Source organism: Stegostoma tigrinum, chromosome 15, assembly GCF_030684315.1.
Source record: "Stegostoma tigrinum isolate sSteTig4 chromosome 15, sSteTig4.hap1, whole genome shotgun sequence".
Lineage (NCBI taxonomy): Eukaryota > Metazoa > Chordata > Chondrichthyes > Orectolobiformes > Stegostomatidae > Stegostoma > Stegostoma tigrinum.
Genome location: NC_081368.1, coordinates 29,461,092 through 29,486,690, shown reverse-complemented (window position 1 = coordinate 29,486,690; position 25,599 = coordinate 29,461,092). Strand labels below are relative to the sequence as shown.

At 41.4% G+C, this 25,599-nt stretch overlaps 1 protein-coding gene across 6 annotated transcripts in view; it reads right to left on the bottom strand.

Moving 5' to 3' along the window:
* The window catches only part of stag2b (STAG2 cohesin complex component b), a 173,134-nt gene that overhangs the window by 49,121 nt on the left and 98,414 nt on the right, over positions 1 to 25,599 (bottom strand). For all 6 annotated transcript variants that reach the window (XM_059651403.1, XM_048544322.2, XM_059651402.1 and 3 more), the window contains exons 13-18: positions 24,247 to 24,354; positions 16,538 to 16,652; positions 12,284 to 12,401; positions 4,610 to 4,713; positions 2,753 to 2,845; positions 14 to 103 (exon numbers count right to left, since the gene is read on the bottom strand). In XM_059651403.1, coding sequence (XP_059507386.1) covers positions 14 to 103; positions 2,753 to 2,845; positions 4,610 to 4,713; positions 12,284 to 12,401; positions 16,538 to 16,652; positions 24,247 to 24,354 — 628 coding nt within the window. The remainder of the gene's footprint in view (positions 1 to 13; positions 104 to 2,752; positions 2,846 to 4,609; positions 4,714 to 12,283; positions 12,402 to 16,537; positions 16,653 to 24,246; positions 24,355 to 25,599) is intronic.

The following is a 25,599-nucleotide window of genomic DNA, read 5'->3' as shown; positions in this document are numbered from 1 at the left end:
ACTGTCCTTTCACCTTTTCCAGCCGGCCAGTTGTATAGATCTCCAAATCAAAAAACAGTGGTAACTGTAAAAGGTTCGTCACTTTCTCTGCGTCAACGGCATACTGCTCAAAATGGGGAAGGGGAGGGGGTTGAAGACAGCAGACAATAAATTTTCATATCCAAATAACTAATTCAACTCATGTCCAACAAAATAAAGTTGAACATAAAGCATTAAAGCAGTACAGAAAACTAACAAATGCCTTAAACAGTGTTTTCGCACAAAAAAATGTCAGGGTCCTTTACTTAGGACATCAAGCCTTGGTTCAGCGACAGCATTCTCACCTTGTGAGACAGAAGGATGCGGATTCATTTCTCAGACTAGAGTACAGAATCTCAACTGATAATTCAGCACAACACCAAGGAAGTATTGTCCTTTCAAGGTGTTATCTGATAGATCAAGAAATTCAATTCCCACCTGCCTGCTCTCATTGGAGAAAACCTATTGCACTGTTCAACAACAAGATGGGGAGTTATCCTGTTACAAAATCCAGCATTTGTCCTTCAACCAGCATTGGTAATTATCGTTATGGGATCTTGTTCTAATTCTCTATATCACAATAATGATTACATTGCAAAAGTAATTAATTGCCCATGAAGCATTTTGGGGTATCTTGAGGTTGTGAAACATTCTACATAAATGCAAGTTCTTTTGTTCCTTCTTTTAAGATAAATAACTTGGTACTCAGAACTTCCCCTCTTCAGAAATAATTACTAGGATCAGAGAACACTAAGAACAGTACTGCTGATGATCAGAAATAAATTGATTTTGTTTTTTGTGAAGAATGGTTTGAGGACAGAAGTGCATGATTCAGATTAACATGCTATAGAAATGAAAAAGGCCACAGCTTGAGTCTCTAAATGCAAACGGCATTCAAAAGACAAAATCAACTCACTGATTTTTTTATTATGCAGAAAGCCTACTGCAAAAAAATGTAGACGGCAAACCGAAAACACTTCTCCTTTGAAAGAAAGAAAACTGAAAGATCAATCACCCCAGGATACACGTGCATTTCTTACCTTGTCAAAAGCCAGCAGTAAGAAGCATCTAGCTTTTTACTTGCATACTTTAGCAGCAGAATGGTGTAAAGCACAGAGAAACTAGGTAGACTTATAGAAACATAGAACACAGAAAAAGGAAGGAGTAGGCCATTAAACTCTTCGAGCCTGCCCTACCATTCAGTAGGGCCATGGTTGATCATTCAATTCACTTGCCTGTTCCCAATTTCTTTCCATATCCTTTGATCCCGTTAACCCTAAAACTACATCTACCTCAATCTTGAAACCATTCCATGTTTTGGGCCTGCACAGCTTTCTGTGGGAGAGAATTTCACACACTCATCACTCTGGATAATGAAGTTTCTCATCTCATTTCTAAACAGCCTACCTGTGTCGTCAAACTGTCGCCCCGGTTCTAGAATTCCTGGTCTTTGGGAACATCCTTCCTGCATTTATACTGTCCAGTTCTGTTAGAATTTTATCAGTTTTTATGAGATACCTGTTCATTCTTCAAAACTCCAGTGAATACAGACCTAACTGATCCGGTTTCTTTTCATATGTCAGTCCTGCCATCACAGGAATTTTTTTACATACTTCTAGGCAATTTGGGTCCATTTTTTTCTGCCGTTGTTTGGAGATTTGTCAATTGATAAATTTATCTGTGATTCAATCTTGTCTGTCAATTTATAAACATCAAAGAAATTAGAGATACAAGACAACCATTCCGCCATCTACCCAATAGTAATAACTAGAGCTTTTAAACTTGAATTCATTTTCCTGTCCTTTTCATCGGGATGGCTGCAGGGTGTTCAGCATCTCAAACCAGCACTGGCACGACTGATGTTGTCAATATGCTCACCATGATTCTATAACCCTCGGTAACTTTGGCCTCAGCAAAATTGATCAATCTCATTTTTGAAATTTTCAAATGACTTAGCCTCAACTGATTTTTGGGCAAAGGAATTGCAGGTTCCCAGTAATCTATGTGAAATGAAGTTACAATTTTAAGATTCTGCTCCTTTGTTCTGTACTATCCCATAACAGAAAACCATTTGTCCCTATCTCCCCTTGCAACCCCTTTTATCATTTCAAATGTCTCAAATAGATAATCCCTTAATCTTGTAAATTTAAGGAAAAATACATCTGTTTTATGTATTATGTCGCCATATTCAGATCTGGCATAATTCTGGTGAATCTCTGTTGCAGGACATTCAAGATTAACATAACCTGCCTGTGATGCAGGACCTAGAACTAAAAGCAGCAACTCAAAATGATCGAACCACAAATTGTACAGCTGTAACATCACCAACATCGCTCAGTATTTTAACATTTTTGACACATAGAAAAACATCTGTCAGCATCAATTTTCTTGATATATCTATCCAAAAGCTTTTCATCATTTCTGAACTGGGACCTCAAAATCTTTGTTCATCCAGTGGCTAGCTTATCATTTGAATGACATTCATGATCTATTTTTTCTTGGTCTTCTATAACAAGTACAGTGCAGGGAAGAGAACAATACTTTAAAAGAAAAACACCAATTTGCAGTGCACTTTGTGAAATTTTGATTGGCTTTGGTCAAATAAATCTGGGTGGGGGGAGTAGTTACAAGGGTGTTAAATCAGGCGTCCATGTGGCTCTTATGTACTTGTGAAGAACACATGTTTATTTCCAGATTGCAATGAAGGTGCAGAAATATATTAAAATTAGAGTACCTTTGCCAAGAGCTGTGGAAGGACAGCTGAAAATTGTTCCGTAATCCTGGTCCGATCATCTAACTGAGTTTTTTTCTCTTTTGCAGTCAATACCTGTCGTTGTAAAATGCAGACATCAATTGTGCAAATATATACATTCATGCAGTATATACTTCACCTGCTCACCTCTCGGAATTTCCCCATCTTTCCTCAACATTACAAATCCTTAAAAATGTACAAAAAATGATAGAAGGTGCAAAAATATTGTTTGGAAACAAAAACGCACTTCTCTTGATTTCTCACTGCAGACTGAAACCCTCTTCTATGCAACTAGTTGTTGCACATTTAATGTACGTGGATAGAAAAATCCCCTGCTTCAGAAATACTTCTGCTTGAGCATTTTCCAAGATCAAAGGTTTTCACACTTGGTTAAAACTTTGTTCAGAGCAAAGTAAGGCAAACGAACAACATGCTTGTTTGCTACAAAACACTAAACAGCATTCAGCAACAGTGAATAAAATCGAAATATTCTGTAAAGTACAACAAATACTATGCTAATAAATAAATAAATTCCCTTGTCCTTATAAAACAAAAGATGTAGCATAATTTACATTACAAGTTTGAAAAACAAACAACAACTTGTATTCACATAAAACTTTAATGAGAACGAAAATGCACTTTGGTTCTTAACAGGAAAATTACCACATGTATCTCAATACCAAACACGGAGGTATTAGAATAGCTGAGCCTTGGTCAAAGAACAACACATGTTTACTGACAAGGGAAGAGACAAATGCAAAGGGGAAATTTATGAATCACAGCTGCCAGCGGTAAAGTTACGTACTGAAATTGGAAGAAGTCAAGAAGGCAGAATTGGAAAGGATTAACAGGGCTGGAGGAAATAAGGAGCTGCAAGGCTGCAAAATGGATTTGAAAATAGTGGTGGGAATTTTGAAATTGAGGACCTGCTTAAGCGGGTGTCAATGTAGGTTACTGAAGACAAGGGTGGTATGTGAGCAGAACATCAGTGAGAATTTGGACATGTGCAGCAGAGTCTTAGATTACCTTAAGTTTACAGACAGTGGGAAGACAGATTGGTGTGCATTGGCATTGTCAGGTCGAGGTGAAATGGGAATGGATGAGATTTCAGCAGCAAATTATTTTTTTTCTGTGGGTCTCGAGTCACATGTAGGCCAGGCCAGGCAAGGTCGGCAGTTTCCTTCCCTCAAGGGCATTAGTGAATCAGATGGGTTTTTCCAACAAATGACAATAGAATCATTAGATTCTTAATTCAAGATATTTACTGAATTCATATACATTTCAAATTCCACTGTCTGCTGTGGCGGGATTCGAACCCAGGTCATCAGAACATTATCTGGGTCTCTGGACTAGCAGTCCAGTGATAATACCATTAGGCCATCACCTCCCGTTAACTGAGGCAAGGATTGAGTCAGGCAATGTTACAGTGATAGAAATGGGCAGTCTGACTAATGGATTCAAACAGGTGGGTGGGATTTCATCTTGGATCAAATATAATGCCAAGATTGCAAGCAGCGTCAGACAGTTGCCAGGGAGTGCAATGGCTGATTTTCTACCAGAACAGAAGACAGTGGCTTCAATCTTTCCAGTGTAACAAATGCAAGAAATTTTTCTTCATTCAGTGCTGGCGTCAAACAAACAGTCTGATAGTTGAGAGGCACTGAAGGGGCTGACAGAGGTGGAGGCAAGAAAGACTATAATAGCATACATTAAGACTATATCTAGCTATGCTAAGTCTCAAATGAACAGAATATGCAATCTGTACAAGTACTTTCAAGTGCACTATACTGAGCAATGAAATGAATTAGCAGCTTAGATAATGCAACTGAAGTTTCATACCTTTCTACCTGAGCCTCTCCCAACTGGAGGATGGCACTCCACTGTTTGCCGGATTGTGCAGAGCATAATTTCGACAAGTGCGCTCTCCTGTCTATCAGTCAACACTGACAAGAAAAGAAGGCACTGTTAGCTTGATTAGCAGGAAACGATAAAAGAAAAACAACTGATTTCTTGCACCATTTTCATAATATGCAACATCAGATGAATGTTTCTGCCTAACTATTGAAACAGCATTCTCATTAAATCTTCCCAGCATCCTTTACAAAGCTCTCTAAAGCCTGTCTGAATTACATGACAGACTATGTTTCTACGTCTCCTGAACATTAAATAGTCTTTAGCAAGGGTCAAAAGAGTCAAAACACCCTGAAGTACTAGTTTCTGTAATTAAATACATACAAGAGTTTCTAATAAAATTGACCAAATCAGAAGTGATCTAGATCAGAGTTCATGTTTCTTTAATTTAAGGCCTACCAAAATTTAACATTATATGTCCATAAAATTGGTTAAACGTCTTAAATAGTTTCACAGAAAAGTACTATTACTTTTAAAATGTGAAGGAAATGTTGTCATGAACAAGTTTCAATAAAACATCAAGACAATCCACGGGAGCAATAATCAAACAAAATTTGAGCTGATCTGATCTTCTTATCAGAATTACAGATTAAATAGTAATGCGATGTTGACTGGAAAATGTTCATGGTCACCAACACCAGCTTTATTTTTAGGATTTATTTAATACATAAAAACTAATTTCCATATCTGCCATCATGGAATTTGAACTCGTGTCCGGATCATTTGTCCAGGCTTCTGATATGTTAAAAACCGCTAATTTACCATTCATCCCAGTCAGGGGTTGAGAATTCCAATTCTCAGGAAGCTCTGGGAGTTTCAACACATCCACAGAGCAGGGCAGGCCGCAGATGACAGTGCAGTCCTTAGGCAGTTGCAAAAAGGGGTGCGCCTGCAGGGTCATGTGAGAATGAGAAAGAGACTGGAGACCAGGAAGGGCATAGAACAAAGAATGATATAGCACAGGAATAGGTCCTTTGGCGTCGAAATATTTTCCCCTGCCATATTAAAACTGTCTTCACTTACAGGACTCGTATCCCTCTATTCCCTTCTTAATCATGTATTTGTCCAGGTGCTTCATGAATGCTGCTAATGTGTCTGCTTCCACTGCCTCCTCTGGCAGTGTGGTCTAGGCACTCAACACCCTTTGTGTGATAAACATTCCTCGCACATCTCTTTTAAATATCCCCTCCTTGCACCTTGAACCTATGTTTCCTAGTAATTGACTCCCCCACCCTGGGAAAAAGCTTTATACCTTTCATTCTGTCTATGCCATTCACATAAACTTCTATCAGGTTGCCCCTCAACCTCTTGCATTCCAATGAAAACAAACCCAGTGTATCCAACCTTTCTCCCAGCTAAAATGACTCATATCAGGCAACATAGATAGAACATAGAACATAGAACATTACAGCACAGTACAGGCCCTTCGGCCGTCGATGTTGTGCCGACCTGTCATACCGATCTGAAGCCCATCTACCCTACACTATTCCATGTACGTCCATATGCTTGTCCAATGACAACTTAAATGTACCTAAAGTTGGCGAATCTACTACCGTTGCAGGCAAAGCATTCCATTCCCTTACTACTCTCTGAGTAAAGAAACTACCTCTGACATCTGTCCTATATCTTTCACCCCTCAATTTAAAGCTATGCCCCCTTGTGCTCGCCATCACCATCCTAGGAAAAAGGCTCTCCCTATCCACCTTATTTAACCCTCTGATTATTTTATGTGTTTTAATTAAGCCACCTAACTTTTTCTCTCTAACAAAAACAGCCTCAAGTCCCTCAGCCTTTCCTTGTAAGACCTTCCCTCCATACCAGGCAACATCCTAGTAAATCTCCTCTGCACCCTTTCCAAAGCTTCCACATCCTTCTTATAATGCGGTGACCAGAACTGCACACAATACTCCAAGTGCGGCCACACCAGAGTTTTGTACAGCTTCACCATAACCTCTTGGTTCCGGAACTCAATCCCTCTATTAATAAAAGCTAAAACACTGTATGCCTTCTTAACAGCCCTGTCAACCTGGGTGGCAACTTTCAAGGATCTGTGTACATGAACACCGAGATCTCTCAGCTAATCTAGACTGCTAAGAATCTTCCCATTAGCCCAGTACTTTGCCTTCTGGTTAATCTTAGTAAACCTTTTCCAAACCCTCTTCAAAGCATCCACACCCTTCTGGTACTGTGGCGATCTGAACTGTCTGCAATATTCCATGTGTGACCTACCTGAAGTTCTATGAAGCTGCAGCATAACCTGCCTTTCTTTCTACTCAATGCCCCTTCCAATGAAGGCAAGAATGCCACAGCCACTTTTTCCTCCTTTATCTACCAGCAGTACCACCTTCAGTGATCTGTGGACCTGTATTCCCAGGTCTCTCTGTGTATCAATACTCCTAAGAGTTTTGCCATTCACTGGATAATTTCCACCTGTACGTGACCTTCCAAAATGCATCACCTCACATTTATCTGGATTAAACTCCATCTGCCATTTTTCTGCCCATGCCTCCAACTGATTTATATCCCGCTGTACCCTCTGACAATCTTCCTCACTATCCGCAGTTCCACCAATCTTTGTATCATCTGCATAATTACTAATTTGATGAGCTATGTTTTCCTCAAAATCATTTATGTCGATTACAAACAGCAGAGGTTCCAGCACTGATCCCTGTGGGACACCACTAGTCACAGCCCTCCATTCTGAAAAGCATTCTTCCACCGCTGCTCTCTTTTTCCTATGATTAAGCCAGTACTGTTTCCACCTTGCCAGCTCGCCCCGATACCATGTGACTTCACCCTTTGTACCAGTCTGCGATGAGGGACCTTGTCAAAAGCTTTCCTGAAAGTCCACGTAGGCAACATCAACTGCTTTTCCCTCAATCATCTTCATCACTTCCTCAAAAAAGACTCGATCAAGTTAGTGAGGCATGACCGCACAAAACAATGCTGTTTATCACGAATCAGTCCATTTGCTTCTAAATGTTTATAGATCTTATCACTGAGAATCTTTTTTCAATAATTTCCTCCCCACTGACGTGAGGCTCACAAGCCTGTAAATTTCCTGCATTATCCCTGTTACCCTTTTTAAACAATGGAACAACATGCGCTGTTGTCCAGTTCTCGGGGACCTCACCTGTGGCTGAAGATGATACAAAGATGTCAGTCAATGCTCCAGCAATTTGTTATCTTGCATCCCTCAATATTCTGGGATAGATCCCAACAGGACCTGAGGACTTATCTATCTTAATAGTTTTTAAGATGACAACACCTTTTCCTTTTTAATAGCAACTTGGCTTAGAAATTCTCCTTTCCCTGAGACTTGGGGTGGCAGGGTGGCTCAACGGTTATCGCTGCTGCCTTACAGTGCCAGGGACCCAGGTTCAATTCCAATCTCTGCGACTGTGGAGTTTGCACATTCTCCCCGTGTCTGCATGAGTTTCCTCCGGGTCCTCTGGTTTCCTCCCACAGTCCAAAGATGTGCAGGCTAGGTGGATTGGCCATCTAAATTGCCCGAAGTGTTCAGGGATGTGGAGCTTACATGGGTTACATGGGGATGGGTCGGTGTAGGCTTGTTGGGCAGAAGGGCTTGTTTCTATATTGTAGGGATTCTATGATACTTCACCAATTTCTTCTCTTTCGTGAATACCGACACAAAGTGTTCATTTAAGACTTCACCCACCTCTTCTGGCTCCACACATACATTCCCTCCTTTATCCTTGAATGGGCCAATCCTTTTCCTTGCTACCCTCGTGCTTTTTATATATGGATAAAAGCCTTGGGATTCTTCTTAATTCTGTTTGCTAACAACTTCTCTGGAACCATTTTAACCTTTCTAATTCCTTGCTTAAGTTCTTTCCGACTTACCTTATATACTTCAAAGACTGTCAGGTCCATCCTCCGAGACCTAACATATGCTTCCTTTTTCTTTTCAACCAAGGCTCATGTAACTTGCCACACCTATCCATCATTCTTGCAGGAATGAACAGCTCCTGAACTCTTATCAACTGCTGTTTGAAATACTCCCACATGTCCAATGTGGATTTACCCTCCAACGAGCATCTTCAATCAACACTCTCCAGTTCCTGCCTAATATTGTTGCAGTTCACCTTCCCCCAATTTAACACTTTACCAAAAGACTGCTGTTATTTCCTATCTACAAATAACTCGTAGTATAATGGTACAATAGTCACTATTCCTGAAATACACCCCCATTGAAAATTGACTCATCTGGCTGGGCTCATTTCCCGAAACTATGTCCTGGATAACCTTTTCCCTGGCTGGGTTGATTACATACTGTGTGAAGAAGCCCTCCTGAATGGTCCTTACAAATTCTACTCCATCCAAGCCCCTAGCACAAAGTGAGCGCCAGATAATACTGTGAAAACTAAAATCATCCACCACAACAACCATGCTATTTTTAAATCTTTCTAAAATCTGTCCTCATATTCTCTCCTCTATCTCACACTGGCTGCTTGGAGGCCTGTGGTATAGCCCGAGCATTGTGATTTCGCCTTTCCTATTCCTGAGTTCTGAGTTCCATACTGACTCGCTGCATGAGTCCTGGAATGTATCCTCCTTCAGTAAAGCTGTGGGATACTCTCCTTTCCAGTAATGCAATGCCCCCACGCCTTTTACATCCATTTCTATCAGACCTGAAATATCTAAATCCTAGGACACTGAACTGCTAATGCTGTCCTTCTTTCAGGCAAGTCTCCACAATCGCAATAATGTCATAGTTCCAAGAACTAACCAACACTCTGAGTTCATCTACCTTGACAATTATACTTTTTGTATTGAAACAGATGCATTTTAGACCACCTCCCCTGCTCTTTTCAACAACATTTCTCTACCAGTTCTTAGTCATACCTGACCTGGTTTCTAGCTCTCCCTCAATTTTTGCATCTACTGCACTTCTCCTCTGGTTCCCACCCCCCTGCCAGAGTAGTTAAACCCCACTCGCAACACTGTACCAAGGAGACCCTCCAACTCCCCAACAGGGCATCAGACCCAGTCCTGCCCAGGTGTAGCGTGTCCAGTTTGTACAGGCTCCACCTACCCCAGAACCAGTCCAACATCCCACAAATCTTTTCAGCTGTGTATTCTTCCTGTATATCCTGTTGTTTCTACTCTGACTAATTCACGGCTCTCGCAGTAATCCTGAGTTAACTACCTTTCTGGTCCTGTATTTTAACTTTCTTCCAATTTCTCTATATTCTACCTCTGGGGCCTCATGAATAGGAATCCCACAAGGAGGAGACAAGTAGGTGGGAGCAAGGAAGAGAATCTGAATCGCAAAGGGCCCCTGTACCAGGGTCTGAATAGTTGTAGTTCCGAGTGCATTCAGGCAAAAGTTGGAGTTAAGGTTCAGGAAAAGCATCAGGAGCTATGCAGACAGTACGGGCTCAGTAACAGCCCTGGAAGCAACTGGCTGGTCAGAGCACCTAATAGCAGAAAAGGTAGGCTAATGGGTGCACAGTGCAAATGATAAATATTAAAGCACAGAAAAACTTCAGGGCTAGCTGCAGCTATTTTCTATTTGATGTGCTCAAGATGTTGGCGTAAAATCCATTGAGTATATTTACCTCAAGTACCTTCTGAATTCAAGAGTACGTTGCCCATTTTTGCAAACTGTTTCAAAGATCCAGCGTTGCAGTGTAAATTTTAGCTTGTTTGTCCATGACCAAGGAATCTTAAAACTTTATTCGCTGAGTACATGGGACCTCCAACTTGTTCTACGTTAAAGAAGGAATTGTCTGGTCCCAAGCCAGATAATAATGTAAATTTTCCAATCTCATTTGGGATGGAAACAGGACTAGATGATAAAATCCAGTTGTTTGCATCCATTTGCACCGCATAAGCCAGTAAAAGCTATGAATATTGCTCAGTCCGGAAACAATTGCTTCTGCCTGGAACTGTAGAAATAATTAATGCTTGTAAAGAAGTTCAAGAAACTAGTAAAACCCAAGCTATCAGGAAGTGAGCAGACGTTGAAATGGTCCAAATCAGAGCAGTACTTGAGAAAATGCAGGGGCTTGATTTCTGAAAATAAGATTTAAAATCCTTTGTGAATGAGACAAAGTTTTATTGAGATTTTGTGACCCACAGTTCACTACCGGTTAGGTAGGCTTCTCAGAAATCTGTGACATCATTCTGGATTGCTGTGCACTGATGTACTATGTGGGCTAGTCAACCAACGTTGTTCTGTTAAATTTTTTGACATTTACTTCAGATTAATTTTAGACGCTGCAATGTATGTTCTGTGTGAAGAGATTTCAATATAAAATGAAAATAGTTTAAAACAAAGTTTATTCTGTTTATTCAAAACCTTGAATCTTGTAACTATATTCTCTTAAGGAATGTGGATCTCAAAATTTTGTCAACTTTAAAAGAAATTATTGGTCCCTAAGTGGTTTGCAATACAAATTCAGCGATCTTGTCTGAGATTGTTGCAAATTTGGTGGACTTGTCATGGAGAATAACAATTATGTAACATCCAAATATTCTAACGTACCTCAGCAAGATGATCTTACAAACTAAAATTTTAATCTGTTCAACAAGCGGGCAGCATGTTGGCTCAATAGTTAGTACTACAGCTTCTCAATGCCTGGGAACCAAGTTCGATTCCAGCCTTGAATAACGGACTGTGTGGTGTTTGAATGTCCTCCTCACATCTAAGAGGTTTCCTCCAGACAGTCCGGTTTTCTCCCACAGTCCAAAGATATGCAGGTTAGGAGGATTGGTCATGCTAACTTGCCCAATACTGTCCAATGTTGTGCAAGCTGGTGAGTTAGCTGTGGGAAATGCAGGTAATTGGGGGGAGGGGGGTGGTAATGCGCTTCAGATGGTAGGTGAAGACTCAATGGGTCAAATAGCTTCTATTTGCACTGTAGGGATTCCATGATAAAATTATACTTTAGACAGAGGTCCAAGATATTTAAAATCCTTAATTCAGGCTCCCCACTGTTTCCAATTTTCCTCTCAGTCATTGACGTCTTACTTATTACATGAAATTTCATGGTTGAGATATTTTACTACATCTTAACCAAGTACCTAACTTTTGGATGCGTATTTGATTGCAAAATGGCAATTGATTAATCAACTGCATGGATATACCAGAAAAACAACTTCTCTCAAGTAATTATTTTATTCAACCTGTTTGAACATGTTGTAACACACCTCTCAGGCAGCTAGGGACTTGAACTGCTAACTTGAACTAACAGGAGTCAAGTGATTTACAATCAGCAGGGGAAAAGCCAAATCAGTTCGGTCTAGGTCTCTGATCTAGGAAATACCAAGGTCACATGCTGCAGCATCATCACTATTTCTCATGAAATCGCAGTAGTTGAATGGAGCCTTCCAGCTCAATACAATTCAAAATTACTTTATGTGATGTGACGATATACCTACACATCAGGAGAACATTTGATTCTTTATTTTTTGATTATAGTACATGTGAGTGCATTCAAACATCAACATGCAATGTTGAATGATCAAGTGGCATACATTTCTTACGACATATTTGATGTAAATATTTCAAACTTTTGCACAGGTTTTTACATATTTTCATGAAGTGTCAAAGAATATTGTTTAAATATCATTTACCTTCTTCACCATTGAGTGGCTCGTCCAAAAGGAGACTAGCCATGCATTCCCAATCTTTGAGCAAATCAGTTGCACAATCCCACATGCTATCCACAAGATAAGCAGCATGTTCGTGCAGCTATCAATGGAAAGAAAGAACAATATAAGAGAATTGAAAGAGATCAGCACAACATCATTTCAACATGGAAAATGTCATAATCCTAACTTGGATAACATACTTAATCGACATTTATTTGTCACGCCCCCAAAATAATGTACATTAAAAAGCAGTGATAATGGGACTGCAGATGCTGGAAAATCCAAGATAATAAAATGTGAGGTTGGATGAACACAGCAGGCCCAGCAGCATCTCAGGAGCACAAAAGCTGACGTTTCAGGCATAGACCCTTCATCAGAGAGGGGGATGGGGTGAGGGCTCTGGAATAAATAGGGAGAGAGGGGGAGGCGGACCGAAGATGGACAGAAAAGAAGATAGGTGGAGAGTATAGGTGGGGAGGTAGGGAGGGGATAGCTCAGTCCAGGGAAGACGGACAGGTCAAGGAGGTGGGATGAGGTTAGTAGGTAGGAGATGGAGGTGCGGCTTGGGGTGGGAGGATGGGATGGGTGAGAGGAAGAACAGGTTAGGGAGGCAGAGACACGCTGGGCTGGTTTTGGGATCAGTGGGTGGAGGGGAAGAGCTGGGGTAGTTGTGTGGTGCAGTGGGGGGGGAGTGGGGGACAAACTGGGCTGGTTTTGGGATGCGGTGGGGGAAGAGGAGATTTTGAAGCTGGTGAAGTCCACATTGATACCATTGGGCTGCAGGGTTCCCAAGCGGAATATGAGTTGCTGTTCCTACAACCTTTGAGTGGCATCATTGTGGCACTGCAGGAGGCCCATGATGGACATCTAAAGAATGGGAGGGGGAGTGGAAATGGTTCGCGACTGGGAGGTGCTGTTGTTTATTGCGAACCGAGCGGAGGTGTTCTGCAAAGCGGTCCTCAAGCCTCCCCTTGGTTTCCTCAATGTAGAGGAAGCCACACTGGGTACAATGGATACAGTATACCACATTGACAGATGTGCAGGTGAACCTCTGCTTAATATGGAAAGTCATCTTGGGGCCTGGGATAGGGGTGAGGGAGGAGGCGGCCATGGGCACCCGCATGGGCCCAAGCTATGCCTGCCTCTTTGTAGGTTACGTGGAACAGTCCCTCTTCTGCACCTACACAGGCCCCAAACCCCACCTCTTCCTTCCTCCGTTATATTGATGACTGTATCGGCGCCGCCTCTTGCTCCCCAGAGGAGCTCGAACAGTTCATCCACTTCACCAACACCTTCCACCCCAACCTTCAGATCACCTGGGCCATCTCCAGCACATCCCTCACCTTCCTGAACCTCTCAATCTCCATCTCAGGCAACCAGCTTGTAACTGATGTCCATTTCAAGCCCACCGACTCCCACAGCTACCTAGAATACACCTCCTCCCATACATCCTCCTGCAAAAATTCCATCCCCTATTCCCAAATCCTCCGCCTCCGCTGCATCTGCTCCCACAATGAGGCATTCCACTCCCGCACATCCCAGATGTCCAAGTTCTTCAAGGATCGCAACTTTCCCTTGATCGCGTCTCCCGCATTTCCCGCAACACATCCCTCACATCCCGCTCCCGCCACAAGCGCCCAAAAAGGATCCCCCTCGTTCTCACACACCACCCCACCAACCTCCGGATAGAACGCATCATCCTCCGACACTTCCGCCATCTACAATCCGACCCTACCACTCAAGACATTTTTCCATCCCCACCCTTGTCTGCTTTCCGGAGAGACCACTCTCTCCGTGACTCCCTTGTTCGCTCCACACTGCCCTCCAACCCCACCACACCCAGCACCTTCCCCTGCAACCGCAGGAATGTTACACTTGCCCCCACACCTCCAATGTGGTATACTGTATCCATTGTATCCGGTGTGGCTTCCGCTACATTGGGGAAACCAAGCGGAAGCTCGGGGACCGCTTTGCAGAACACCTCCGCTCGGTTCGCAATAAACAACTGCACCTCCAGTCGCGAACCATTTCCACTCCCCCTCCCATTCTTTAGATGACATGTCCATCCTGGGCCTCCTGCAGTGCCACAATGATGCCACCCGAAGGTTGCAGGAACAGCAACTCACATTCCGCCTGGGAACCCTGCAGCCCGATGGTATCAATGTGGACTTCACCAGCTTCAAAATCTCCCCTTCCCCCACCGTATCCCAAAACCAGCCCAGTTTGTCCCCTCCCCCCCCCCCCACTGCACCACACAACCAGCCCAGCTCTTCCCCTCCACCCACTGCATCCCAAAACCAGCCCCACCTGTCTCTGCCTCCCTAACCTGTTCTTCCTCTCACCCATCCCATCCTCCCACCCCAAGCCGCACCTCCATCTCCTACCTACTAACCTCATCCCACCTCCTTGACCTGTCCGTCTTCCCTGGACTGAGCTATCCCCTCCCTACCTCCCCACCTATACTCTCCTCTCCACCTATCTTCTTTTCTGTCCATCTTCGGTCCGCCTCCCCCTCTCTCCCTATTTATTCCAGAGCCCTCACCCCATCCCCCTCTCTGATGAAGGGTCTATGCCCGAAACGTCAGCTTTTGTGCTCCTGAGATGCTGCTGGGCCTGCTGTGTTCATCCAGCCTCACATTTTATTATCTTACATTAAAAAGCAATCATGTTATGAATTGTGCAGTCAAAGTCTGAAGTAAATTATATATCACATGAATAAACTAAAACTGCTGTAATTACTTAGAAGTCAGGCAGTATCTGTCGAGAGAAACAGAGTTTCAAAGTATAAGTATGAAATGCTTCCAAAAATTCAAAATAATTCTAATCAAAGGTTGTATTGACACAGAAAACCAAATTTGTTTCTCTCCACAGACACCATCCGATTTGCTGAGTAATTGCAGAATCTGCAGTATTTTGCCCAGTTGGACATAACAGCTCAAACTGAACAGCACACTGTGCCAATTGTTGTACCATCCACATTCAACAATCTACAAAAAGTCTGTTGTTGCTCCAAATGCAATCTGTTTACTGCCTTTTAGGATCTCAGGAATATGCAATGCTTGAATTGAAACTGCGAGAGATTCCTATCAATGATGAATTAAAAGGAAAAATGATACCATTGTACAGTGTGGACAGGGTGACAAGGGGTTTGAGATTATGCTTTCTCCCTCCTTAAGGCGAAAGAAAAATCAGACAATAAATCTAGTTGGCACTTATTTGATGAACTGTCAAGTAGCAATCATAATGGATCAATTTGCGTTCTCTACTGGTAAAAGAACACCAAACAGAAGTTAACAATTTTGTTTTCAAAGCTGAAGATCCAAGACAAGAATCGGATTAAGAACAAAGGAAACAACTGCATAAGAACAGGCCCTTTGGCCCTCCAAGCCTGCACTGACATGTTGCCCATCACAACTAAAACCCCCTGCACTTCTGGGGACCGTGCCCCTCTATTCCCATTTCCATCCTATTCATGTATTTGTCAAGATACCCTTTAAAAATCACTATCATATCTGCTTTTGCTACCTCCCCTGGCAGCGAGTTCCAAGCACCCACCACCCTCTAAAAAAAAAACTTGCGTCGTACATCATCTTTAAAACTTGGCCCTCACGCCTTCAACCTAAGCCCCCTAGTAACTGACTATTGCACCCTGCGAAAAAACTTCTGACTGTCCACTCTGCCCATGCCCTTCATATTTGTAGACATCTACAGGGTCGCCCCTCAACCTCCATTGTTCCAGTGAGAGCAATCCAAGTTTCTCTAACCTCTCCTCACAGCTAATGCCCTCCATGCCAGGCAACATCCTGGTAAATATTTTCACCACATCCTTCTGGTAGTGTAGCGACCACAACTGAACACGATATCCCAAATGCCGCCCAAGGTCCAATAAAGCTGCAACATTGCCAGCCGATTTTTAAACTCCATGTCCCAGCTGATGAAGGCAAGCATGCCATAAGCCTTGTTGACTACTTTCTCCACCTCCATCATCACTTTCAGTGACCTGTGTACCTGTACATCCAGATCCCTCTATCTATCTGTACTCGTAAGGGTTCTGCCATTTAATCTCTTAAATGATCAAATAACTTTGTTCCCAACAAATGACAAACATTACTTTAGGAACTAAGATCCGTAAAATGCTAATTATTGTGCAATGCTATCAATAAACCCATTACTGATTGAATGTATTAATGGCTAATGTATCATAATTAATGGTAATATGCATAATTAACAGCCTACCTCACTCTCTAGGAAGAAAAACACCAGCGTTTTGATGAGCTTTGCATTCGGGCTTTGCCTTCCTTTTCTTTTTACTGCCCCTTCATCAGATTCAGGGTCTTTCTGACTGAAAAGCCTTAAAGAAAAGACAGTCAATATTACAGCATCAAAAAAATGTTTTAAGAAGAATTTCACTTAAAATTAAATTCCATCAATCCCCAATTGTACTTGACAAGCTTTCCAGTATTTCTTGCCATCAGGTATCCTTCATCACAGAGGGTACAGCAAAATTAGAATTCTCCACAGTTGCGCTATTACGTCAAGAAAGTTACTTCAAAAATACTAGTTCAACATCCAAAGTAGAGGTTGATTAGATCCAAAAGTACTTTACAAAAACAAAATACTTCAATCTCTGTCGATCTTCAGCCAGGATACACAACTGACTACTGACAAAACTTGCACATTTGAGGCATGCGACAAAGCTAGTAGTCTTGGAGTCCATAGTTAAAAAGTTTTCAGCTGGGATATGAATATTTCTAGAACGTGCCAAATCTTATTAATGATTAACTATAGAAGAATCTAATTAAACAAACATTTTTGCTTACAAAATTTAACTAATATCATCAATTTTCTCCCAACTAAGTTTGTCAACCATTTGTTCAAAGCAGCTCAGTTGCATCAGTTTAGATTTCTGACCCTTAAAACTGACCCTTAACTTAGCCAAACAATTGTAAGAAAGGCTGAGAGGAAAGCAATAGCAGAAGAAACTCAGCAGGAGGTTGGGAGAGGTGAACAAATCAACAGTGTGAAAATCATGTAGTTAGGGAAGCAACAATGTTTATTCATTAATTCAAATAAATTGAATTGGTAATGTGAAATTATGAGTTGGCAGGAGTAAAGCATTTCAACAATTTTCAACATTTTTGGCGGGTGCCATGAAAGGGATAGCAGATGCAGACCATGGACAAACTATAAAGTCGCCATTGGAAAAATATGCACACATTTGAGGAGAGAATGTGCTAAGCAGGCATGTGTAATGTGCATACGCCAATGCTTACACTATCTCTTAACACTGAAACACTGCAGCTGGTATAGATGCTGGAAATCATTCACGAAGGGAACCTCACTTTGGAAAAATGCATGGGACACTGGACTTTAAGGTTTGCAGGTGCCACATGGGCAATGTTCACAGAAAGGAGAAAAGACTTTTTGTAGGATGTGGATGTTGCTGCGAAGACAGTATGGGTGGGCCATTCCAAAATGTTTTGAAATCAATTCAGAAGCATTTAAGAATTATCTGCATTGCGATGAATTTAGAGTCACATATAAGCCAGGTCAGGGAAGGACAGCAAATTTCATCCCAACAGGGCAATAATAAACCAGATTGGATAACAACCAGATGGAGAATAGCTTTCCAGACTGTATTGAAGTTAAATTCTACTGGATGTCATGGTGGGATTTGAAGCCACAGTCCCACGACCTCTGAATTCCTTGTTTTCTGACATTACGACAATGCCACCAACCCGATGTCCTGTCTCTGAAAAGGGCAAGGAGGCCCTAAATCAAACAATCAAAAGGCAAGGACAGCAGACGGCTCTGGAGGCCAAGGTCAGAACTCAAACCCAGATGTGGTGCAGCCAGAATGGTTGGATACTAATGAATGCACTTTTAAATGACATATGATATCAACTGTATCAGAGGTCTCAACTGTTGTTCAAAACACCTCATCATAATCCAATCAACAATCTCGAGAAAACAGAATTCATATCCAACATTCAATTGTTTCATCTCAACCTCTCAAACTTATCCTCACTCTCACAAACTTGCAAATCTTACACCTACATCTCAAATGGATGAATCGCTAGAAATACAAACAACATCCAAACCGACTGCAATGAACGGAGTAGCATGTTCCCTCCTTCTTGCAGGACACGGCATCCATACAATGGGAGATAGGAGCTAGCCTAAGGGTGGCAGGCACAAATGCACTTCCAAAACATGTCAGCTGGCCATTACCTGAACACCTTTTGCAGAACTCAGGGCCAGCAACAAAGACGAATCCAAACATGAAGATGGAACAATAAGTTGAGGGAACAACCATAGAACGGGTTATTCAGGATTTTGTGTTGTACAATGAAGTGGGGTTAATTAACTCATCGTAAAAGATCCTCTAGAGAAGACTGACCATAACACGTGAGAACTTCAAATTCAGTTGGGAGGGCGAGAATCTGTGTCCGACACCAGTGTTCTGAACTGAAATGAAGCTAATTACCTAGGTATGAGGATAGATCTGGCCCAAGTGCACTCGGTGGAAGACTAAAAGGAAGGACAGTTGATGAACAGTGGCAAATCTTTGAGGAGATATCTCCATGGCTCTCAATTAAACATATGCCAGAAAAGAAGGAAGATTATAAGAGGGAGAGAAAACATCCATGGCTACACAAGGAAGTTATAAGATAACACAGACAAAAACTAAGGCTTATCATTTGCAAAAGCTAGTGGCAGGCGAATAGATTAAGAAACTTTTAAAGATCAATAAAGGGTCACTAAGAAGTCAAATAAAGGATAAAGGTAAATTATGAAACAAAATGAGCATAAAATATAAATAGCACAAGCTTCTAGAAGTAGATAAATGGCCCAACAAATCCACACCAACCCTCAGAGCATCCCACCCAAACCCATCCCCCTACAACCCACCAAACCTACACATCCTTGAACACTATGGGCAATTTAGCATGGCCAAACCACCTAGCCTGCACATCTGTGGACTGTGGGAGGAAACTGGAGCACCCAGTGGAAACCCACACAGACACAGGGAAAAATGTGCAAACTCCACACAGATAGTCACTTCAGGGTGGAATTGAACCCAGGTTTGCGGCAGTGAGGCAGCAGTGCTCACCATTGAGCTACCGTGCTGCCCTAATTGAAGGCAAACAAATCCCCAAGGCCTACATCCTAGTGTCGTAAAGGAAGTAGCAATGGCGATAGTGTATACATTGGCTATAATATGCCAAAATTCACTTGTTATGGGAAAGATTTCAGTGGATTGGAGAAATGCTATTATCATACCCTTATTCAAAAAGGAAGGGAGGCAAAAAGTGGGAAAGTAAAGACCAGTTAATTTAACGTGTCATTGAGAAATTGTTAAAAACCATTACAGGTAGATCTGCTATAATGCGTGTTTCATTAACACAAATTGGCTCTCATGCAATTAATGAAGAATTGACACTGTTTGGATAATGCAATGTTTATAGCGATTTTCTATAGCAGGAGGTCACGCAAGAATACAACTGTCACATTATAGGAGAACTAGCTGTACTAAGGAAGTAGTAATAGGACATTTGGAAAATCAAAATGACTCTGATCGATTTAACGATGGGTAAATAATGTTTGATTTGCTCGAGGTCTTTGAAGATATAACAAGTAATATGGATAACAGGGATCCAGTAGACGTGGTAGAGATGGACCTCTTGAAGATATTTGGTAAGGTGCCACACAAAGGGCTAATACACAAGGTACAAATACAAGGTTACGAGCCATTTATTAGCTTGGATACAGGACTGGTTAACCATCAAAAAACGAACAGTTGGGATAAATGGGTCTTTTTCTGTTCAGCAAGGTATAACTAGTGGGGCTCCAAAATAGGATTCGGTCCTTGGCCCCAACTATTTAAAATCCATAATATGACATGGATGTTGCGATACAAAGTACAATAGACAAATTTGCAGATGACACTAAAATAGTTGGGAAAGTAAGTTGCAATGAAGAATTAAGAAATTTATAAATAAGCAAGGATTGGTTAGGTGAATGGGCCAAAACTTGGCAGACAAAATTTAACCTGGGCAAGTGCGAAGCTATCCATTTTACTTGGAGGAACAGACGGCAGGCTTATCTAAATGGAGAGAAACTTCAGAGTCCGCTGGCGCAATGGGATCTGCATGATCCTCATGGATGAATTGCAGAAAATGAGAACATGAGTACAGCAGATAATTCAGAAGGCAAATGGAATTTTGGCATTTATTGCTAACGAAATAGAACATAAAGTCGGGGAATGTTGCTTAAACTGTACAAGGCATTAGTGAGACCCCTCATGGACCACTGCATACAATTTTGGTCCCCTTGAGGAGGAATGTAGTTGCACTGGAGGCAGTGCAGAGAACATACTTTAGATTAATTACAGAGATGAGAAGCATGTCTTATGGAAAGAGAATGAGCAGTTTAGGCCTGTAGAGTCTGGAATTCAGAAGTATGACAGGAGATCTAATTGAGGTACATAAGATGCTAAGTAGGATTTGACAAAGCAGACATGGAAAGATGTTTCCTCATGTGGGGAAACCTAAAATGAGAGGTCATATTTTTAGGATAGGTAACAGACATTACGGGAGAGGAGAAATCACTTCTCTCAAAGAGTCATGAATCTTCAGAATTGATTGCTCAACAGTGTGATAGTTGCTGGGATACTGGCTAAATTTGAAACAGTAGACAGAAATTTAATTAGTAATGGGTCAAAGGGATTTGGAGACTGGGTACGAAAGTGGCGTTGAGGCCAAGATTAGATCAGCCATGATTGTATTAAATGGTAAAACAAATTCAAGGGTTGAATTGCCGACTGTTGATCCTAGTTCTTACACCTTCACACTCAACCCTCTTTCACACATCCCAGTTTCTCTTCATCTCACATTGCTAATTTACAAGGTGTAAACATGACATCTTACTTTCTACTGCTTAGGAGGTGGTGATGGCATTGTGATATTGTCAATGAACTAACATTCGAAGTATTACCCTGGAGACAAGGCAAACAGTGGAATTACATTTTTTTTTAAAACGAAAAACTGAAGCCATTGTCGATCTTTCAAAAATCACACCTAGTTTACTCATGTCTTTTAGGGAAAGAAATTTACTACCCTCACTGGGATTGGCCTACATCTCACTCCAGAAATACTAAAATATAACTGACTCTTAACTGGCTTCTGAAATAGCTCAGCAAGCTACTCAGTTGCATTTAACCACTATTTAGTCTCAAACAAAACTGGAATTAAACCAGATAGATTAAATAAGTCCTGGAAATGATAATGGCAGTCTTGTTAACCCTGCAAGGTCACATTACTTAAAATCTGGGGGGCCAGGAACAAACTTGGGACAGCTTTCTCAGGACAAGGCAAGCAAAAGCCTGATATTCCTTCGAACGATACCTAGACATCTCTGTCACCTTCCCTGCACAACAGTGATACAGTGATATTTAGGTGGGAGCAATGATCCCTCTAAGCTGTGTGGCTCCATGCACAGCTGCTCAAAGGTTCCGCACATGGACCTCAGAGGCCCAGGCAGCTGGAAAGAAAATTAGACAGAATGTTAAACAGAAGGGAGCTGCTTTGGGAGTCCTTGACTCTGGACCCAATAACGTCTTAAGACATTAGGTTAAACACAAGCAAGTAAACTTCCTGATTTCACAAACCCATCCTCCACCACCTTTCCGGCTGATGAATCACAATTCCTCCATCTTGGGAGCCACTCAGAGGAAGCACTGAAGGTTATGCAGGCCTAAAACATATCCCAGATGGGGTCTTTAATGTCCATCACTCAATGGCTCAATAGGACCATTACTGGCTGAACTGCTTGGGTCGTTAACGGCATATGTGCTAGACTGGGTTTGTGGCAAGTGAACAAGGAACTGGAATGACAAAATCCCTAAAGTGCAGAAAGAAGCAATGTGGCCTGAGTCTGCAGCAATACTACAAACAGCATCCCATCCAGACCCAGCACACAGAAGTTCCAAATTGGTAAATTAACTCAGCCTCCACCTGAGGTGTCCAGCATCACAAAGACCAGTCTTCAGCCCATTTAATTCAGCAACATCAAAAACAGTTGAAGGCACAGGATACTGCAAAGGCTATGATACCTGACAATAATCTGACAATAGCAGCAAAGGTAGCATGCCACGAGTCAAGTTCTTTCCATACAGTTACAACCCTACTGTCTATCTGACAATGTGAGAAGAAAGAAAGTAAATTAGTCTTCTTTGAAATAACGTGTCAGTGCTCTTCATAAGTTAGAGTGAATACCAAACAACTCCAAGTATGTCAGGCTGCAACCTGAAAAGAACCAGATGCAAAATAATTTATTGTCATGATCACTGTCTCGTTTACTGGAAAAAGCTTTCCTTGCCTCACTCAGAGGTTCTGGTGCAGCTGCAGATTTCGCATTGGTGCACTCAGTGCAGAGTGTCATGACAGCCATTTTACATCATAGGTCAAAGTGCCACTGCATCACATTCAGGCTTTGACAAAATCTTAAAATTGTCCTTTTTTTCCCCCACAGTTGACCTGAAAATTGGATTTCTCGTTTTGTTTACATTTGACCGAGTCAAGGAATGTTTATTCTGCATTTCAACCCCTTATTGTCCCTCCTCCAAGAATAGTTGAAGGGAACAGAGTTGAGGAAAGCCATTTTTGTTTGTTTGTTTTCTTTCTTCCCCCACCTCAGAGAGTCACTGGAACTCTATTTCATTTTGAGAGTTGGGGAATCTTTTACTTTTCTGTTTTAAAAGAGGGGAATGAGTTTTATTCTGTACGTAACCCAGTACTCTCTCATTCCAGGAGAGTTTGACTGGAGCAATGTTTGGGGATGTGGCAGTCCTTGACTTTTCTGTTGCCATCTTTTGTTTAAGAGTAGAAACGTTTCAAACTCTTGTGTAATTGACACCTGTGCTCAAGCATTGCCTATTCCTGGACCTTCAATGAGTACACAACGCTGTTTTGACAAATATTTGATTTCATGTTGCAAGATTGTGGCTACTCCTTTTTACTTGCCCAGCATAACAGAAGCTCCATCTGATGTAAATACCACTATCTTCTGTAAATCAAGGTCACCATTAACTTAAAATTGCTTGATTACTGTCACAATGGAGGCAGTGTTGTAAGCGGTTTCAAAATTCCTGATTTTAAGCAAGTTGATGTACAAAATCAACATTTTTTATACTAGCATGTCCCCAACTTTTGTCCACTGTCAACACAAAAAGATAGAATTTGCACAATTCATCCACAAACTGTCTCTGTATGAAGAAGCCAATACAGTCTACCAGGGAAGAGAGATATGGAATTCTGAACACAAATGCATCTGCTGAAATTTTACTGAATGGCAGAACACACTTGAAGGACTGAATAGCCAACATGTGCTCCCAAGTTGTATATTCGTTCAACAGCAAAATAGTCCTTCAATACCTGTCACACTGCTCCCCATAAAGCTTTGCAGTTTGAAATAATTAGACAGCACCCAACCATTGCAGAATCAGGCCAACACAGGAGAAAGTTTTGAGCAATGAAGATGAAGATCAACTTGCAATTTGGAGAAAGTGTAGCATATGAGTTCTTAAAATGTCTTCGCGAACACTAGTCTACCAGTGACAAATTAACAGTGTCAAGTTTAAACTTATCGTGAATCAAAGTTCCTATTACTAAGGATGTCAATTGTAGCAACAGAATTTCAGTGATGTAATTCATGAATTACTTCATTGTTGAGCTGGTAGTCAAGTTCCCTCTGTTCTCTAAAGTCGTGTGATGTTGGCATGTGATCAAGTTTTATTTAAGTTGGAACAAGATTTAGTTGAAGTGCTAGCTCATTACTACAACTTTATTGTACAATACTAACACACCTGACAGAAAAGCAGAATGTGATGAGAAATTCAGAAATAATTTCCCCTTAGACACTTCTAAATTGATTTTGCTCCTTACTTTTTGTAAAGAAATTCTCCGGCTGCTACTGCGACTGGTCGATGAGCAGAGTAAACCAAATGGTAGACATTTTCACAGTCCTCAGAGGTAAGGACATCATCGCTACCCCTATAATAGAAAATACAAGAGCAAAAATAACTTCATTCAGATGCTGGTCAATTTGATAAAAAGCTTCAAATTTCATTTCAACTTTGCAGTCAGAAAAGTGGCATGAGATTGCACAAACAACTGCATTTTGACAAAACTAGGTACAGTATTGGATGTATTTTATGGCGTATTTAGTAAAATCGGAAATTGTTTAGCACATGGTTCATTGAATGAAACTGAACTGCTTAAATTAAAATTTTAAAATGCAAAGAACAACGTAGAATTGCTGAATGCTAAAATCCTCAACCAGGAGAAACATTCTCCCTGCATCAAGTCTGTCTAGCCCGGCAAGAATTTCTTCATTTCAATCAGAACCCCTGTCATTTTTCTAAACTCTAGTGAACTCAGGCCCAGTCAAAGCAATCTCTCCCCCTATGAGAACCCTGCAACCCCAATATCAGTCTAGTGAGCCTTCAGCGCACTCCCTCGATGGTTAGAGCTTACTCTCTTAAGTAGTCAGACCAAAACTGCACACCAAATCCAGGTGCAGTCTCACCAAAACCCTATTTAATGGAAGGAAGTCATCCCCACTTCTGAACTCAAAACCTCTTACAATGAAGACTAACATACCACTTGCCTCCTCAGTTTCTTGCTGCACCTGCCTGTTGATTTCATTGAGTGGATTAGAAGATCACTCATATCGCTTTGTGCATCCACATTTCCCAATACATCACTATTTAAATAATATCTTGCTTTTCTGTTTTTCACACTGGTGTGTACAGCTTTGCATTTATCCACGTTGTTCTGCATTGCCACGTTTTAGCCAACACCATCAACTGTCTTGATTACCCTGAAGTCATCCAGCATCCTCCACATAACGCCATTTAGTTTTGCGTCATCAGCATGTATTCTAAACCAAGCCAACATACCACCCACAACCTGTCTGCTTCAATTTTGCCCACACACCTCATATGCTGAAATTATCAAAAGCTTTCTTGAAATCCAAATACACCACAGACCACTGATTTGTCCTTCTCTATTCTATTAGTTATGTCCTCAATAACCTCCAGCAGATTAGTTAAGCATGATTTCCCCTACATAAACTCATGTCTGACTTTATCTGATCCCATTAATATTTCCAAGTATTCTATTATCAGATTGGTTTTAAATAAGCCTCCAGCAATTTCCCCAGTACTGACGTGATGCTAACCTGTAAATCAATGTTTTTTCCCTTCCTTCCTTTTTTGAATTGTGTGGTGAGAGCTA